This window comes from Austrofundulus limnaeus, unplaced genomic scaffold (assembly GCF_001266775.1).
Source record: "Austrofundulus limnaeus strain Quisiro unplaced genomic scaffold, Austrofundulus_limnaeus-1.0 Scaffold2, whole genome shotgun sequence".
Taxonomy (NCBI): Eukaryota; Metazoa; Chordata; class Actinopteri; order Cyprinodontiformes; family Rivulidae; genus Austrofundulus; species Austrofundulus limnaeus.
Genome location: NW_013952404.1, coordinates 7,171,658 through 7,190,009, shown reverse-complemented (window position 1 = coordinate 7,190,009; position 18,352 = coordinate 7,171,658). Strand labels below are relative to the sequence as shown.

At 39.5% G+C, this 18,352-nt stretch overlaps 3 protein-coding genes across 4 annotated transcripts in view; 1 reads left to right on the top strand and 2 right to left on the bottom strand.

Annotated features, from left to right (window-relative positions):
* Positions 1 to 524: 524 nt before the first annotated feature.
* On the top strand, positions 525 to 3,533 carry dhrs7 (dehydrogenase/reductase (SDR family) member 7). The gene is made up of 7 exons (XM_014013870.1): positions 525 to 752; positions 1,222 to 1,374; positions 1,564 to 1,670; positions 1,805 to 2,044; positions 2,186 to 2,308; positions 2,396 to 2,611; positions 3,231 to 3,533. The coding sequence occupies exons 1-7, from the start codon at positions 575 to 577 to the stop codon at positions 3,270 to 3,272; spliced, it is 1,059 nt and encodes a 352-aa protein (XP_013869324.1). The 5' UTR covers positions 525 to 574; the 3' UTR covers positions 3,273 to 3,533.
* Positions 3,534 to 3,564: 31 nt separating this feature from the next.
* pcnx4 (pecanex 4) lies at positions 3,565 to 11,816 on the bottom strand. Of its 2 annotated transcripts, none has more exons than XM_014013854.1 (11): positions 11,659 to 11,816; positions 9,994 to 10,771; positions 9,735 to 9,914; positions 9,050 to 9,588; positions 8,817 to 8,917; positions 8,025 to 8,147; positions 7,570 to 7,930; positions 6,099 to 6,202; positions 4,906 to 5,999; positions 4,619 to 4,805; positions 3,565 to 4,472 (listed from the first exon to the last, which is right to left on the bottom strand). In XM_014013854.1, exons 2-11 carry the CDS (start codon positions 10,689 to 10,691, stop codon positions 4,221 to 4,223), a joined length of 3,639 nt encoding a protein of 1,212 aa, XP_013869308.1. In that variant the 5' UTR covers positions 10,692 to 10,771; positions 11,659 to 11,816; the 3' UTR covers positions 3,565 to 4,220. The 2 variants fall into 2 exon arrangements, with proteins under 2 accessions (XP_013869308.1, XP_013869311.1); XM_014013857.1 differs by having other exon boundaries at positions 11,677 to 11,816.
* Positions 11,817 to 13,100: 1,284 nt separating this feature from the next.
* Positions 13,101 to 18,352, bottom strand: part of lrrc9 (leucine rich repeat containing 9) — a gene marked incomplete at its 5' end in the record, with an annotated part of 15,251 nt that continues 9,999 nt past the window's right edge. The window contains 4 exon segments of the mRNA XM_014013842.1: positions 13,101 to 14,532; positions 15,724 to 15,797; positions 15,917 to 16,073; positions 16,218 to 16,371. Of these exon segments, the coding sequence (XP_013869296.1) occupies positions 15,764 to 15,797; positions 15,917 to 16,073; positions 16,218 to 16,371 (345 nt within the window).

Genomic DNA, 18,352 nt, shown 5'->3' with positions numbered 1-18,352 from the left:
AAAGCGCACCTATTTTTTTATTAGATATTTTTAAAAGGTACTGTATCAGAATGACGTTTGTAGTAGTCAGAATTAAAAGAATAAGAAAGAATAAGAAGAAGAAAATGAAAAAGAGGAAGAAAACAAAATCAATGAACCAACTAGCCAAATTCATTTTTTACTGATATGAAGCACAAAACATTTTAGGTTTTCTCAAAGGGTTTATTTTTCTATAATTGCTTACAAACGAAATAAACAAACTGACGTTGTGTACAGGAACATCTGATATCCACTGGATATCACATATTATCCAGATGTTGCTGTAAACAAATACAAAATAGATAGATAGATAGATAGATTAGATAGATAGATAGATAGATAGATAGATAGATAGATAGATAGATAGATAGATAGATAGATAGATAGATAGATAGATAGATAGATAGATAGATAGATAGATAGATAGATAGATAGATAGATAGATAGATAGATAGATTTAGTTTCCAAACTTTTGTTTTGAAAGTCTTAAAGGGGAAGTGACGTTATTAGACATTAGCTGAAGCAGTAGCATTTCTCGTTTATGTTGCCATAATGTATGACTGAATCCTGTTACTTCAGCGACCCAGTTAAAACTGATTTAAAAATGGATTGGAGCATAACATGTATCCTGTGGTATTTCATACCATTTTATTTACTCGTTCACTTCGTGTGTTTTGTTTTTGCAGATGCAGATTTCACTCTGCTGTCGTCGTGTCTGATAGGACACAAACCAGGTGAGTGTGTGAAATTGGCATTTATTAAATCAACGAGGTACAAGAATAAAATAAAAGAACTTATTTTTTTGCGCATAAGTAAAGATCATCTAACTATGGCTGTGAAATTGTTTAACTGAAGTACAAGCATGATGTGTTGTGCAAGACTTTTGTGCAACAGTAACTGTCAAAGAGGGCCCATAACTTACATCAACGTTTTGTGTAGTAGTGACACATCTATAAAATGTAATATTTTAAATGATGTAAAGTAAGATTTGAGTGAATAACAGTAGCAATATAGTTTAGCATTTTTCTTTTATTTACATTTTACACAAACTCCCAACTTTCTCACATTTAAGGCTGAAAGTAAATTGGCTGCAATCACATATGACTATTCCTGCAGGCCAGCAGATAATCTGGCAAGTCACTACAGGAAAGTCACAGAAAAATGTCATGAAATTAATGATGCATGCTGTAATTTGTTAACCAGAAACCAAGCTGAAAGGCTTGGTGGTGTGGGTCACTGGAGCCTCCAGTGGAATTGGAGAAGAGCTCGCCTATCAGCTGGCGAAGTGTGGCTCACGTCTCATCCTGTCTGCTCGCCGCGAGGAGGAACTGAAGAGAGTAAAACGTCATTGTTTAGGTAAGATTTTTTTGTTGTTGTTGTTTAAAGCTGTGTATAGCTTCACCAAATGAAATTTTACTTAAACTTTGCAAACRTTATCCCCAATTATTCAGTCAGTACAAGTCCAATACTGCAGTAATTGTGTTTTTATTGTCACTCAGCTGTAATCAAACAAATTTATTTTGTTGTTTGATTTTGTTCTTCAAGAGAATTCCAACCTTAAGGACGAGGATATTCTTGTTCTTCCGCTTGATTTGCTTGAGAGGACATCACATGAGGAAAAAACAAACACTGTGATTCAGTACTTTGGGCATGTAAGACTTTGCCATTTGTTTGACTGAATGGACAAAACACTTTTTTTTTCATTTTGTTCTAAAGTATTAGCCATTTGTAGAGATAATTTGAAATAATGAAATTGCTTTAAATGTTTATTTTTTGCACTCATCAGATTGATGTCCTGATTAATAACGGTGGTCGAAGTCAGCGCTCTCTGTTCTTGGAGACCAGTGTCGAGGTGTACGAGGCACTGATGGAGCTCAACTTCCTTGGTACGGTCTCCATGACCAAACAGGTGCTCCCGCATATGACACAGAGGGGCAGAGGGAGTATTGTGACGGTCAGCAGTGCAGTTGGCCTCATTGGGGCACCCCTGTCAACGGGATACTCTGCAAGCAAGCATGCTCTTCAGGTGAACAAATTTCATCAATTTATTTCATTTAGATTTGCATAGAAGGAAGAAGATATGGTATATTTGATTTTCACGTATTTACTATATGTAAGCAAGAACAATGAATAGTTTAGGGCCTAAGTGTAACTGTATTATCCATAGGGTTTCTTCAATTCCCTTCGAGCTGAGCTGACAGACTTTCCAAAAATACTCATAAGCACAGTGTGTCCAGGGCCGGTTCAGTCTCTGATTGTCCACAATGCCTTCACAGAGGACCTGAACAAGGTATGAAATTCAAATTGTTTTGGGTCTTCTCAGATTGTTTCCTTTTACCCTATTTTGTTTTCAGTAAGTGATTTTTCCTTTGTAAAGCCGATGGCCATAGTCGGCAGCCAGGGCTACAAGATGCCGACGAGTCGCTGTGTGCGTTTAATGCTGGTGGGAATGGCCAACGGTGTGAAGGAAATGTGGATTGCTCAGCAGCCCTTCCTCCTGATTTACTACTTGTGGCAGTATGCACCCACGTTTGCTTGGGTCATCACAGACCTGATAGGCAGGAAACGGGTGCAAAACTTTAAATCTGGTGTGGTAAGTTTTTTGATCTCTTTGTGTACAAAGTTTACAAGGCAAATTACTTGTTTGTGCCAAGATGAGCATTTTTTTCAACCAGTATTTTATAATAATGTGCAGATATTTTAGGGCTGTTTTGGCCTTGTAGTGAACTGTAGTTGGGGTGTTTTTATTGTGCGAATTGACTGAGAACTACTTGGATAAAAGGAGAACATAGCAGAACTGCCTCCTAATAGCTGAAGGGTCTCAGCTGTGGTAAGAGAACGACATTGAGATTTTTTCACAGTGCTGAATGAGTGGCCATAGTCTGGTGGCCACTGCTGGATGGCGACAGCTGAGGGCCACGTAGGAAGGTCATGTTGCTACTGGTCAAACACTGTGGCATCACATGCTTTAGAGAAATCTGAGGCATGAAAATAGAAAAAAGCATGTAAAACCCTATCAAATCAAGCAGTATTCCTCAACAAAACTGTCTCTGTAGTTAAAGTGATGTCAGGGTCAAGCTTGTGGCCACAGCACAATTTCTGGAGAGTTAAAAATCTCTCATTCATTTCTCATCCTTGAATAAAAAAAAGATTTTGATTTTGTTTACCTTAGTACTAAATCAGAGCTGACAACTTGTCTTTTTCTGTTGCAGGATGCAGACTCTGCATACTTCACGAAACCAAAGACCTCCTGAAAGTTTCTTAAAAAATCTTTGATTGCATTCCCAGCTTTAAATGTTTTCTACTTTTTGGACAGAAAGATTTAAGAGTGAATGAGAACTTGTTTGCAATCTGTGCAATATTTCCATCTCAAATGTAAATTAACTTTTCTTTAATCCAAATTTTTACTTCTTATGCTCAACTTTTAATTGCACGCAAGGACTGCAAGACTATATGTACAAAAATCATGCTTTTGTACTGACCTTTTGCATAATAAAATTTAATTTTGATCAGTTTTTTTGCCCACCTGTAAAATAATATGGAACATTTATTTTTGCCAACATATTTTATTACAAGTATATACAGTTACACATATAAAAATTAACAATATGTACAAGAATCTGTGGACATTCATTTAACTCCTTAACTGTAAACAACTGAAATGTAAACAAAACAATAGCACTAAACATCGTACACAGAGCAAGATGTACTCAAGGCACATCCTCGATATCTTTAACAAAACATTCAGTTTCTTGTACCTTTTTTGTGAACATGGAAATGAACTTTTGAAAAGTGTGAAACTTAAAAAAATGCAATAAAAATAGATTTCATAAGGTTTTAATATAAATGAAATGGCTTTAAGTTTAACATGATTTTTATGGTGACACAATATTTGCTGAAACTTCTTCAGAAATCAAGTATTTAATTTTTGGGTGTCTGAAGAAGCAGACCATTGTAACAATTAAAATGGGTCAAATTCTGAAATGTGTTAAATAGTCACTGCTCTTTCCTCTACAGTTTATGAAATAAAGCACCAAAAAGTATTAAAAAACAATCTGGATTTCCATATAGACAAGACTCACAACTTCCGAATCAAAAATTTTAGAAAGGATAACWCAAACATTTAAGTATTTTTTTTCCTGGCTATTACCAAATGTAAAGAAACCATTTCCTTCTCTGTAATTTGTAAAAAGGGCCACAGATCAGAGGCAGGGAAAGTGAAGTGGGGGCGATGAATAAATGGGGTACCCTAGAGGGGGATCAGCTGCCTGAACAGTCAAATTTCGAAGCATGAATGGGTGAGCCTGAATGCTGTACCGCTCTTCGTCGTCATTAGTAGCATATAAGAGTTCCCAGGAAAGGTTTGCCCACTGACCACGAACGCCCTCTCCATTCAGACGGCCCACCTGTATTAGCTGGTCCTGTAGGGACAGCACTCGCCCTGTGTAGGTACCCTGTAAGGAAAAAAAAGTGTCAACATTTTACCAAAACTTAAACGTAAAAACTACAAACTGAACATCAATTTAATACGAGCAAACAAATAAGATTGCAGGTAAGGAGAAACCATAACATACAAATGAAGACTAAAATGTTCAATTACCATTGTGAGATCATGTCCCAGAGAGAATAAGAAGGGCTTCTCTTGAAGAACACTGTCATGCCAGCCTTTTTCTGTCACCAAGCCAATGTACCAGTCCCTTTCATATTCCTCTAAAGTGCTGAACAACTCCTCAGGGGACTCCATTGGTCCGAGGCTTGCCTGATCAAATAGCAGCTTGAAACTAAACCTGAAGGCAAATTGAAAGTGTTGAAATATTCTTATGGATGCTCTGGCACAATAGAAATATTCAATAACCAAAATACAGAGAACCTGAACAGAACTTTTACCTGAATGCCTGGAGAGTGAGCTGGTAAAGTTCTTTACTCGAGGAAAGCCAGTCGAGTCCTTCGGTCCATGGTACATCTCCACAATACAGCCTGTAGATGTAACTAGGACTGGTGAAAGAAGACTCTGCCCCCACAGAGATGAGACATGAAAGTGCAACCTTAACATGTAGTTCTTTCAGGACCTCATCTTCCTTTAGGGCTTTGGTCATGTCCACTGAAGTCTCACCCTGCACAGCTTGCCCAAAGCGCCCCAAGGTAAACCGAAACCACTCCTCTGGAAATAAAGGTCTAAGCGAGAGCAAGCGAGATGGGAGTAATGGTGCTGTCCTCCACCCTGGTGGTAGGTTAAACACTTCAGACTGGGGACAGCTTAGGTTCAGATGGGGGCTTTCTCTGAGGACCTCTGGGTTTCGGCCTTTATCTACAGCTGGCATTCCAATGCTGAGTCCAAGAGGCTGCAGTGGTTGCAGGGCGGAGAGAGCCATGTTTTCAAAAAGACTATCCATTTCCACTGAGCCTGGCAGAGAGGCCCCAATCTGCAGGGTTGAGTGTCCAGGTTGGGCCTCTGCGGTGACTAAAGCCACTGTCCGTCTGGCTGGTTGTGGTCCAAATAAGTCATCCTCATCTGACCAATCTCCAAAAGAAGTCAAACTAGAGCTATCCTGTCTGAGCCTGTAAGAAGACACGTTGGATTCAACCTTAATGGCCTCAGATGGCTGGTTACAAGTTGTTTGAGCAAACTGTGAAGACTGGGACTTGATGACTCCACTCAATGATGCCTCTTCACCGCTCCATAAAAATCCTCTATGCCTCTGCACACAATACCGCAGGAGCAACCAGATCAGAGCTTTCATGAAGTCGTCTTGAAGTTTCCTCAAGTTTTCATGAGAGTCGATGATGCCGGAGAGGACGTTTCGGGCATCAGAATAGACTCGTACGGCAACTGCGGTGCAAGGGGTGAGGGCGTTTCCCCAGTGCAGGTTAAAGCCCTGCGTGAAGCCAAGCCGCTCGGGTTGTTCGAAAGCAGCCTCAAACACTTCATCCACCCGCCGCGCCTCCACCGTGTGGCAAGATGTCTCCTGCAGCTCCAGACCCTGTAACAAACCACAACACTTTACAGAATATCATTTTGCTATTAAGTGGCTGAAGAAGAGTTTTGAAACACAAGACAAAAGGACTGAATGACATAGTACCTTAACATTGACAGTACAGTAGCCATATCCTCTCTCCAGAATCATGATCCAAACCATACGGTCCTGAAAACGTCCAAGGAAATGAGAGCCTGGGGCTAAAGAACCTGCAAATACAAAGAATGTTGCAAGATATCAATGCATCTTTGGCATAATAAGGTATGATAAATAAAGTCAACAAAGACTTGCTTGTCCCTCTGCAGAAGACAACATATTTACAGAATGAGCTACTTTAAGATGTGTATTATCCCATCATAAATAATTCTGTTCTAAACAATAAAACATTTTTTTCTTGTTTTTTCTACTGTCTCAAAGGCTTTTGTCCTTAGGCATTTCACCTTTGGAGACAGAAAGCAGACTTTTATTTCAGATCAGATCTGCAGCTGTGGCAAGGTGAAGGAGGTTTTCGTTTTACTATGACTAGTGCTTACGTGGCTCAAGGATAAAGCTGCGTCCCATAATCACATCTCAGAATAGTTCCATCCGCTACCTCAAGATGTAAAGTGACAGATTGGGCAGATTACTTTCCTGCTCACTGCTCCATGGCCTCCAGTGTGAGTACAGCAAAAGAATGCTCCAAACTGCCATCATTTGACTGTGAGCATCGACCTAACAAGTGACTTCTCTAAATAAAACATGATAGCTACAGCCTCCAAAGCTTACACTAAAGATTTAACGATTATGTCACCTCTGCATTTTTATCCAGTTTTGACTCACTAATTTTTGAAAAAAGGGTTTGATTTTTTTTTTACCTTTTTTTTTAATCTCTTGCACATCAAGCTCAAAACAAAATCCAAGCAGCAGAACAGTTTACCCTCGGAGTATTATGCAGTTAATGTTGTGGAAACATTTGGATGTAATGAATACAGATCTGAGCTTTTTTTTGGGGTCACTTCACAGGAAGCTCAACTCGATGATGTAAGCTTGCACTACTGCCAGGACTCCAAAAATGCTTCTCACAACAGCGTTTTTTAAAATGTTTTTCTTTCCTTTTTTTTTTACTATTTAACCACATGAGGTGAAGCTTCAGTGCTCTTTCATCTGCAGAAAGTCCCCACTTGACCCATAGGAAAGTTAGATCACTGCTATTACAGGAGAAGTAAAAACAATGTTGCAAAAATACATTTTCTACTTTATTTTACAAGCTCTGTTAGTAACTATTATGTGCACTTATCTGACTGGTATTTGTGCTAAAGTGGAAGGTAAAAAGCACAGTAAAATGAAGAGAAATACCACATAGCCTGTAAATAACTTAAATACCTATGACTCTCTAAGAGTTTAGATCCTCGAGTTTCTCTTAATTTAATTTTATGGCTTAAAACAACTGAAAACAAAATTGGCTCTCCTATTTCAATCCAAAAACACACAAACAAAAAATACAAAGATAGTTTGGCACCAGCCTTATGATTTTTTTTCTTTACAAGATAAATTAATCTGTAGAAACAAAAAAAAAAAATCACAGTAACCCACTAACCGAGTGATCCTCTTGTAAAGGCTGTCCTTAATGCCGAGGCCAGACTTCCACTCATTTGCTGGTAGAAAATCGAGTCTGGGCAGGGACACGCAGTGCCCACAGGACCAGGCCAACTGCGCTGAGGCCTGGGAAAGCCCACAAGAAAGATAGGCAAAGTGAAGAGGGGCAGCAAAGGGGCAGAGAGCAGGGCAGAGAGGGTCACCACTGCCAACACCAGCGGCCACAGCGATGCGTTCAGAACCACGAGCGTTCCAGCCGACTGACGACGCTGCTTCTTTTCTGTCCAAGATGTCACCAACACAGTGAGGGTAAACTTTAGTTTGGCCAGGAACTGGCTCAGCCTGTCAATCAGAAGGCCCACCTGGATCCGAAACAAAGATGAGTTTAACTGATCAACTGATGCTGGTAAATTTATATGTTAATGAGTGGAAATAACAGATTTATATTGAGCTCACAAGGAGAAGCTGAACTCCAGTTCCTAAGTTGTCCCATCCTGGCAGCAAATTGCTCCCTCCTGCAAGCCGCACTAAGATCACTATTACCATCTGCAACAGGGCATCCTCTGAGCTCTGCCACACCTGCAAGAAAAAAAAAACAACTCATGAAATAACATGTTTTTGTTAAAGGGGGAGGGGCATTAAGTATTTTCCTGGCACATAGTTCTATTCTATACCACAATCAAGAAACTATGTAACTTTCAGTTATGAAAATATTGTATATTTCAAAAATAAATTGGACTTTGCATCATATCTAAACTCCTTGAAATTAGCCTCTGTCTCTTTAAGAACCTCCTACTGTCTGACACTCCCACTTTAGCACATTTTTTTTAAAGGAGGGGTGCTCTGTGTGGCGGGAGCTCCACTGCAGACTGAGCTTCAGGGAGGAGCTTTGTACATATAGGTGGTGCTTTGCACCTGCAAACATTTAAGCAGCTCCACATGGCTACCACAGGAGATCCAAGGATTTCTCAAACATGCATGAATGAGTCAAAGCAACACTCTGGGTATGTTTTTTGATGAGAGAATGATACTATAACATGATATAAAACTAAAAAAAAGTCAATTTTGCATAATACGCCCCCCCCCCCTTTAATAAATAAAAAGTAAGTTCTCTGGCACACTTTTCTATTAAATATAATATTTGTTTTTAGCTGGACTCACTGAGAATCTGCCACAAATCTAAACAAACAAACAATGTTAGAGATACTCTGAATGCTATGTTTAGATATGTATTTGAAGTGTGTATACCACTCTAAAGGCTCGTGTGAATCCCACACTGATGGAGACCCTGTGTAGTGACTGCAGAGACATGTCCATGGACAGAAAAGCAATCATTGCAAATGGAGTCACTGTGAAGAAAATCAAACAGCAGGTACTGGTCAGTCACATTTACACATAGAGGTTTCATTTATAGCTATTTCTATACCTTAAAATTCAAAAGCATAAAAAACGATAATAAAAAAAAAACAGTACAATCTTACCAAAATAAAGAAGGAGTCTTCGGATTGCTGCAGCTATATACAACCCTCGATTCTTTTGCTGAAAAGCTTGATTATTAGACATTCCTTTAGGGTAAAGGGGATTAAGAAACATTCCTCCCAACAAATACACCCCCTGGATCTCTCTTAGAGTGCAGCAGAGAAAGAAGAGTATGATGAGGAGGTAGCTGACAGGTCCTTGGGGTCCTGTAACCATGTTCTGAGTCTGAGCTGAACCAAAGAAGTGATGCAACAGTCCCGCCTCTGCCATCGCTACCAGCAGTAGACTTAAATACACCAGAATCTCCCTGCAGCCTAAATTCCAACCAAAGGAATTAGGGAGAAAGGGTGGCAACCCTCCACTGTGTAATCCATGGTTCTTGAAGGCTGCTCTAGGACCTTTGCAGAGCGTGCCAACTTGGCTGAGGTCTAGGCTCAGAAGAAATCCAGTAGAGATGGAGAAGAGAACCACACCCAGTGCTGATGGGATTAAATAATTACARACAGCTACGCTGGTGGATACAGCAAACATCAAGAGCAGCCTGTTGGACAAAACATATACAAAGATTTTAAACTGATTGAAAAAATACTGTCAGACTTCTCAGTTTAGTCTAACAAGACTAATATGAGTTATTATCACAAAATGACAAAGATTAAGACTTGTGTCAGGTGCTAAATTGTAACATACCTGATGTTACTCGACATGGGTGAGCCTCCTAAGCCAAACACAAGAACCTGCTCCATGCCCCAGAGGAGCAGGGCATCCAGAGGGGGCAGCACACCCAGCGCCCACAGCAGAGGAAGGAAAAGGAAAAGCACATGAAGAATCTGGCTGGCCAGCTGAAGCTCAGGTACAGGGCTGGAAAACCTACACACCAGCAAAACATTTGTATTATTACAGCAGAGGACAAGTTTTTCTTAAAGTAACCCGTTTTGTTGATACTCACCTATTAACCATATCCACGGCAATGAAAATAGAAATATAAAGTGGACGAGTAAGTGGGGTGATCTCATAAGTGTCCTGTGCCTGGAAAGTGGCCGTCTCTGTAGCTGTATTTACAATAAGGGAATACTCAGCTATACACAGAGTCACCCAACTAAGAACAAAGACTACAAGGGATACTCCAATGCTGTCATAGAGAGCTGTCAGTCTTCCCAGGAACACATACCAAGTCCCAAAGCCACAGAGAACTCCAGCTAAAATTGTATGTAGCACCACATTGAGGCCGAACCGCTTCCCTGGAGCAATGAATCGAAGTGTCTCCGGGCTAACGCAGTTAGTAAATTCCACTTCCTCTTCATCAACCAGAATATTGGGTGTGCCAAGTCTCTCCACYGCGCCACTTCTACGAGCAGCATACAGCGCCAGGGCCTGGACACCTGCCGCAGCCGCAAACATAAGCATCCCGGAAAGAATGGCAGCATGGAGCTCCTGAAGCAGCTGCAGCTGGCAGAGCAGAGTGCCAACACCCCCAAAAAGCCATGGAGTCAAGAACAAGACTGCTTGGTTGACATACACATATGGCGGGGCACAGTAACCTAACTTAAAGCGTGGACCTCCCAACACTGTCTGAGGAAAGCGCTTCCAGAAGAATTCTTGTTTGTACTCATTAAGAAGGGGCACATCTGGCCCCATTCTGACCATTCCAGAAAGGGTGGCAGGTCATCTCCACGTAGCCGAAAAAGCAGGGCTTCCATTCATCGTCACAGGCATAGAGGAGGACTCTGTAAAGGACAAGCAAACAAGGTTTAAAAAAAAAAACAAGATTAAGAGAAGAAATGTTTTAACACTGGCAAACTGCAAGGATCTTAAGGGTTTAGCTTTGCAATTAAATCCAGTTAAAAAATTGGATCATTTATTGTAGAGCTCAAAGTCAAAGCAGCAAATATCACATGGAAAATGGCAGCCAGATGAAATAATAAATACAAAAATATAATGTAAGTCTAGGGTGTCCAAAGRTACAGAAGTGGTCTGTGAACAGTAGATGCCAGAAAAAACAACAAAGCATGTTTAACAATACAAACATCCTTTGGCAAAGTTTTCAATTCACAGTTTTCCAGCAGTTCACTGCATAAAAAGTGTTTTTTAAAGTCTTAATTKAAGGTAAGTAATTTAAATAATCCTGGGTTCTCCGACTTGGATGTGCCTGCACTCTAAATAAAAACTGAACTTTACAATATTGTTAGTGTTACCTGTTAACTGTTCACTGTAAACAGCTGCATACAACGTTTTTCACATGTGTGTTGTCACACTGAATAAACTAATTCATAAAACAACTCATATACTGAGGGCCAGGCATTGTTAACTCTCGGTAAAAAAAAAAAAAAAAATCTTGAATGCATGCATTTGACAAAATAATTATGAATACCGTTATGTGYACCACGTAGAAATACTGTTGCCAGGAGAAACAACACAGCAACAAGGCTTGATTGTGGCTGCGTTAAGAGCTCAAGCTAACTCTAACATTGTCTGGGGGGRAAAACTTACCTAATGTAAATAAACCGAGATATTTAAAAAATGTATTCACAGTTGTTTATGCCTCTGATAATAGCAGACACTCTGCTATCAGCTAACGAACAAACACTGAAAAGCAGCTTCACTTTTAGCTTACCTCTTTGGATGAGCTTACCGTGTACAGCTGGATGACTTACAGGAGATCGTTTTTTGTGTTCCTGACGACGTATTTGAGAATATTTGTTTTACAGAAAAACAGCTCGGAATTTTCAAGATTAACTATTAGCTGCTGGCTAACCGCTAGAAAGCTAGGAGTCGCTGGGACGATGCACAGGTTGTGACCAATCAGAGAGAAGTAGACAAAAAAGAACATTCTGATTGGCTCACGTTCAATTAATCCCGCCCTTTATACCATATAAACCTGCCTGTCAAACAAACAAGCAGAACACAAATCCGAGTTTGTCATTTGCTCAAAAACGAAATACTAAATTAATTTGGATTGTAAAAATGATCAAATTCCCTCAAAGTGTAACTACACAAAAAACTGTTGCAAGTTAACTATAGCAAAAAATGAATAAAATAAAATAAAGTGTAAATTTAAATGTGAATATTTCAAATAGGCGCACAACTTTATGCAGTTAAAAATAACATTAGTCAGTTTTATCAGTACATGAAAGCATTTTGGATTGCAGCTGTCAAATCCTGTGAGTGGGAATCACACAAAGCATACCTACTAATGGATAAAGCTGATACTCGATAATATTGTCACCTGTAAGCAGATACACACATATAATTTTCTTACAAAGATAATAAAGAACAATGAAACTTTATCACTATTTACATTTATAATAACGTCAGCTATGGCCAACTATTGTTTTTTTGTTTTCTTTATCTTAAAAAAAGGCAAAATAGCCCTTCGACAGTCTTTTTGGATCCTGAATTTATGAATTTTTTTCTATGCCCAAAACAAACAGATTTAGGAATATTGCATTCTAAAATGTTCTGTGTTTCACTAACAAAAAKACAAATTTTACAAAAAACATAACATCTTAATTGAATTAAAATTGTTCTGTGCTTATTTAATTTGAAAAGAGGGCAAAAGCAGGGTTTATGCAGCGATAACTACAAAGGCTACAATAAAAAAGCTATCAGTATGGAGTAAAGGAGATTGTTCATTGGGACTGAGCAGGAAGGCGGGAGGTTTTGTTTTCTTGTCATCCTGAAAAGCAATTTCTACTTGGTATGGCACACAATAAACCATTACAATAGAAACACTTGTCAGTCATGACAACGTATTGTGGATTGTAATCCTCCCGTACAAGAGTTTTAAAAAACATAACACTTTTGTCTTCAAAGAAAAAAAATAGTTCAAATCTAATGATACATTAAAAGCTGAAGGCAAATTGCCCAAAACCCTATCATTTGACAAAGTAGTAAAAAAAATCAATTCTGTTAAATTTGCAAAAGGGTATTTGTCAATTGTTTTTCTGTTAACTTTTTTGTCCCTATTTCAAACAGACAATGCACTTTGTGTGATTGAAATAATGTGATGAATGACACAAGTTCAACAGTGCAATAAACAGCACGCAAGGACAGAAATGAAAAGTAGTTTAGATTTTATTTTTCTATGAGGTTTGCTCTCATCCAAAATGTCTACACAAAATACAAGCATTTTCCTTTTCATCCTAATTGTCCGTCTCCAGTCGCTCTTTATTCCACAGGAAACAAATTACAGGAAAATGACAGGCGACAGCAATAATTCAATGACAGACTTCAAAAGAAGCAATATGGCAAAACAGGATGTATTTGTGAGAATAAACTTAGGGCATAATATGTAGCTTTCAGAGACAAAACAATTTAGATTTTGTTGATGACTTGCAGAGGATCAGCAGCAGCCAAACAATTCCTTTTACAAGTGATGATGACATTGTGGCCTCTATCAAMGTGCTTGTATAGTAGAAAATAAAGATGCCCATTGCACATGCAGCACTATAAGGATTGCACAATAATAAGTGTTAACTTTATCACCAGATTTAGTGTTGTTACACCTCTTATTCACTCCTAAAACTGGAACCTGAGCACATAGCAATGAAAACATGCTCTGTTCAGCAATTACTCACAGAGTCTTGAACTAATGGTAGTCTGAATGCACAGACACAGCAAATGCAGAGAGTTATTGGACCAGCAGTAATGACCCCATACAGCGCATGTGTTTCTTAGTATGTGTGTGTTGTGAGAAGTCTACCAGGGGAGAGGAGCATCATCTATAACTGATTTGCAACAGCCACAAACATCTCTAATTATAAATCTAGATTACAAGTGTAGAGACTGACTCGCTTCCCCCTCACGCTGTCTCGTCTTCTCCCTTTCGGTCCCTGCTGCCCGAGCCACGCTCCATATCAGGCCGATGAAAACATAACCTGTCACATTCCATCCCATTAAACCAGCTACGAGCCATGTGGTTCACTCACGTGGCGGAAAAAGGAGAGGGAGGAAGACACAGAGAGCAGTGCATCTTGGTTCACTCAAAGGTGATGAATTATTCACATTTTTTTATGCTAATGTCATTTTTAATGTAAGAAATACTGACAGATAAGCAGACATGCAACATAGTGGTATGTTCACTATAAGCTTACATCTCCCACAACAGAATTAGAAGTAGTTATATTTATAACATCCATGGCGCACATACTGTACACAAATATGGAATGTGTAATTATCCCCTGCAATACCTAATGCATTAGAGCACTCACACTGAGCCCCCAAATCTGTGTCCTGAGTCCATCAGCTGCCATTTGATGTCAGGCAGAGAAAGGTAATGGCAGTGCACTCACTTGCGAAGTCATTAGCCCCGTTAATGCTGGGAATTAAAACAAATTAAGTGAAGTTAAGTACATGCATTAGAGAAGCTTGTTTGAGGAGAGCTTTTTATTTTTCCTGCGTGGAGCTGGCTGTGGCCTTGGACTTTGAGCGAGGGCAGGGGATACAAAACTGAAGTACACACGTCCCCTTCCAACTGATGAATTACTACCTACAGAGGAGGAGAAAAAAATATTTGGAGCTCATTAGCAGTGTTAATGGAGCTCTAAGGACACCTAGTGGTCATGTTAACAACACTAATCAGCAGATGCAGCATGACGTTCATCAAAATTCTGTGGCCTTTTCAATGTATGCTGGTAAAATTACAGAATGCATCAAAACTGACCCCCACACAGTGAAATTTAGACAGTTTTGTTGTTTGTTAGATCAAAATCAATATCTTACCATCTGGGCTATATTATGAGTTCATGAGAACAAAATATATGGAATGACTGGGCTGGAGATTATATTAATTACAGGATTACAAGACTAAACTAAAAGGAAAACATGTAAGTTTATATTGGTTTATCATCAATTTACATCCGGTTACGACTCCCATGATTTGCCCGTTAAAGACAAAACTGCTGTTGGCTTTCCGAAAAGAGGCTAACACGATGAAACCGACAATCTCTGCAATCCATTTGGACCTCGTTCAAGATTACATCTTTATCTGAGTGACTGCAGATTATTGTCCACAGAGAGGTGTTCTAAAGCTGGATTATCCACTTGTTGGGGATGCATTTGACCCGATGGATGAGGCATGCCAGCTTCACACACTCATACATCTGTGAGTGCCCCCCCCACACCGGTTGTTTAGGGCAAAGGATGGGAAAGCGGTTGAAATGACACCAATACCTCTCATCCTCAGATTACCATGGTTAGTGATCCACATATGTAGAGAGAAAATGGAGTCGCAGTCATTATAAATGCTCTGACAGGAATGGATTGCGTGCCGGCATCAAGCTGCCTAATATAGACTGAAAGCCATTTAAGTTTAAACTATGTTATATTTCAAAGAGCGACACATTCTCTTTAGTAATAATCTGCTTAAACTCAAATACATACTGTCCTGTCAAAAAACAAACAGTAGCCATTAAGACTAACCCACAGAAATAGCATTCTGCCTTTACAAATTGATATTTTGTCACATACAGAATGTGACTGAATCAAATCATAACTGATGGGAATTGACTGTAATTGGATTTGAATCAGAATCTGTTTGAAAGAAATGTGTGGGCCTCCCTGCTCAAGCTCCTGCCCCCGTGACCTAACTCCAGAACAAGTGGCAGATAATGGACGGATGGATGAACCGAATTACCGTGGATATTATAATGACATAATCAGTGGTGATGTGTGTTCTCACCTGTGGTTCTGATCTCACCCTGCTCCATCTCCTCCCACTGCTACATGGGTGGAGGTTTGCCACCATATGGGAATCTGGAAGACAATAAAATGCAGAAGCAGTGTTCTTGCAAATCTTAATAAATTTGTTTTTATTCCTAAATGTTGTAAAATGGCACAATGGTTAATGTGTTTAATATTTGTTATTTAACAACCTGCAATCTTGCTCCTTTTTGGAAAAGGCATTGGCATTTCTGTTCTCATTAGATGGAGCTCCCATTGTTGGCAGGTTGATTCCTGTGTTTCGGCTTGGTCTGAAGTTAATGATTGGTTGACTGATTTGAGAAATATTACTGTTCTTATGCATCTTGTCTAGAATAGAGATCAATATATAATGAGTGTCAGAAGTCTTCATATCAACTTAAAATAGCATTTACGTRCCAAAAAACATCTATTTTCAGCTTAGTATTTTCATTATTAAACTTATATCTTTAGCAGCAGGAGTGTTGCACTCACATTTGTCTGTGTATTGCTTCTCATCTGCGTTTACTGTCTGGGTATCATGCATCCAATTTGGTAATCCTCCATATAAACGTATTCCTCTTATCAGTCCAGGCAAGTTAATTTCAGTGGTAGAGAGAGATGATCCAGGGTGCTGATAGCTTTCCAGCTTAAAAGCAAACGAGAGTATGGACAACACAGAGAGAGAATAGGCAAGAGTCAAAATAATATACGTAAAATGATCTCTATAATGTCTCCAGCTTAAAGTCTGACCTCACAAACGTTTGCATCCTGATTATTATTTATTTATTTTCCTCCTATGTCAGTCACAGTCAGAGCAATGTTTCCCCTCCACCCACACATTTGGCAGAGGATCGGTGATTAGATTGCTTGTTGTTCCACATATATAAGCATCTTATAGGAGAGCAGTAATTACTACTCATCACGAACGATGTTTCAATTCAAGAAAAAGCATTTTCAGGCAAAGAATGAGGGGGACAACTGGCTTTCACAAGAGAAGATAAAGAGAGGTCCGCTTGTTTAATGAGAAACAAGATCTCAGTTCTGTCATTTCCATATCAACGATTAACAAGCAGAGGGGGTCGTTTTGACCTGGCTAATACGTGGTAAATCCACTGGTGCATTATCGGCCGGGCACATTTCATCTAATCAGCAGGATGATGCAAGCAGGCTTACTGCTTTTAATTCAGAGCTGCAGCAGCATTACAGCCCCACTTTCTCATTTCATGAATATCTATCTAAACTGAAATAGTTTGATGCAGGATTTGCCCTTTTTTGGTAACTGTAGTTTGGAATTAGATTTTTTTTCTCTCAGTTTTGCGAAAAGTCCTTTTTCATGAGTGAAACTGTGGCAAACCTTACACCTAATGGTGTGAAACCCCAATTCCAATAAAGATGGGACATTGTGTAAAACATAAATAAAAACAGAATATGATGGTTTGCAAATCCTTTTCAACCTATATTCAACTGAATACACTACAAAGACAGGATATTTAATGTTCAAACAGGTAAACTTTATTGGGTTTTATACAAATATTCACTCATTTTTTTCATGCCTGCAACACGTTCCAAAAAGCTGGGACAGGAGCATGTTTACCACTGTGTTACTTCAGCTTTGACAACACTCAAGTTTGGGAACTGAGGACACTAATTGTTGAAGCTTTGTAGCTGCAATTCTTTTGCATTCTTGCTCGATGAACAACTTCAGTTGCTCCAGGGTCCAGGATCTCTCCATAATGCGCCACACATTTTCAATGGGAGACAAGTCTGGACTGCCGGCAGACCAGTCTAGTACCCGCACTCACGAAGCCACGTTGTAACACGTGCAGAATGTGGCTCGGCATTGTCTTGCTGAATTAAGCAGGGTGTCCATGAAGAAGCTGTGGCTGATGTGCCTGTTACCCATGCCATGGGCACTACACCCCAATACCATCAGAGATGCTGGCTTGAACTTTGCGCTGATAACAGTCTTTCTTCTCTTTGGCCTGGAAGACATGACGTCCATGATTTCCAACAATTGAAATGTGGACTCCTCACGCTACAGGATATTTTTCCACTTTGCGTCAGTCCATCTCAGATGAGCTCAGACCAGAGAAGCCGTCTGCATTTCTAGGTGTTGATATTGGCTTTATGTTTGCATGATAAAGTTTTAACACTTTGCACTTGTAGATATAGAGACGAACTGTGTTCACTGACACTGGTTTTCTGAAGTGTTCCTGAGCTCATGTGCTAATATCTGTTACAGAATTATGGTTTTTAATGCAATGCCACCTGAGGGATGGAAGGTTACAGGCTTTCAGTGTTGGTTTTCAGCCGTGCCTCTTACTTGCAGAGATTTGTCCAGATTCTGGACTGTTGATAGAATCCCCAAACTGTACGTTGGGAAATGTTGTTCTTAAACTGTTGGACTATCTGCTCATGTAGTTGTTCACAAAGTGGTGAACCTCGCCCCATCCTTACTTGTGAATGACTGAGCCTTTCAGGGATGCTCCCTTTATACCCAGTTATAACACTTGTTTCTAACAGACCTGTTCACCTGCAGAATTCTCAAAACAGGTGTTTTTTGAGCATTCCTCAACTTTCCTAGTCTTTTGTTTCACCTGTCTCAGCTTTTATGGAACATGTTGCAG

Coding starts and splice junctions, on each gene's coding strand:
- dhrs7 (XM_014013870.1), top strand. CDS start 575: ATGACTGAATCCTGTTACTTCAGCGACCCAGTTAAAACTGATTTAAAA. Junction 1,671..1,804: donor TGATTCAGTACTTTGGGCAT/GTAAGACTTTGC, acceptor TGCACTCATCAG/ATTGATGTCCTGATTAATAA. Junction 2,045..2,185: donor CAAGCAAGCATGCTCTTCAG/GTGAACAAATTT, acceptor TATTATCCATAG/GGTTTCTTCAATTCCCTTCG.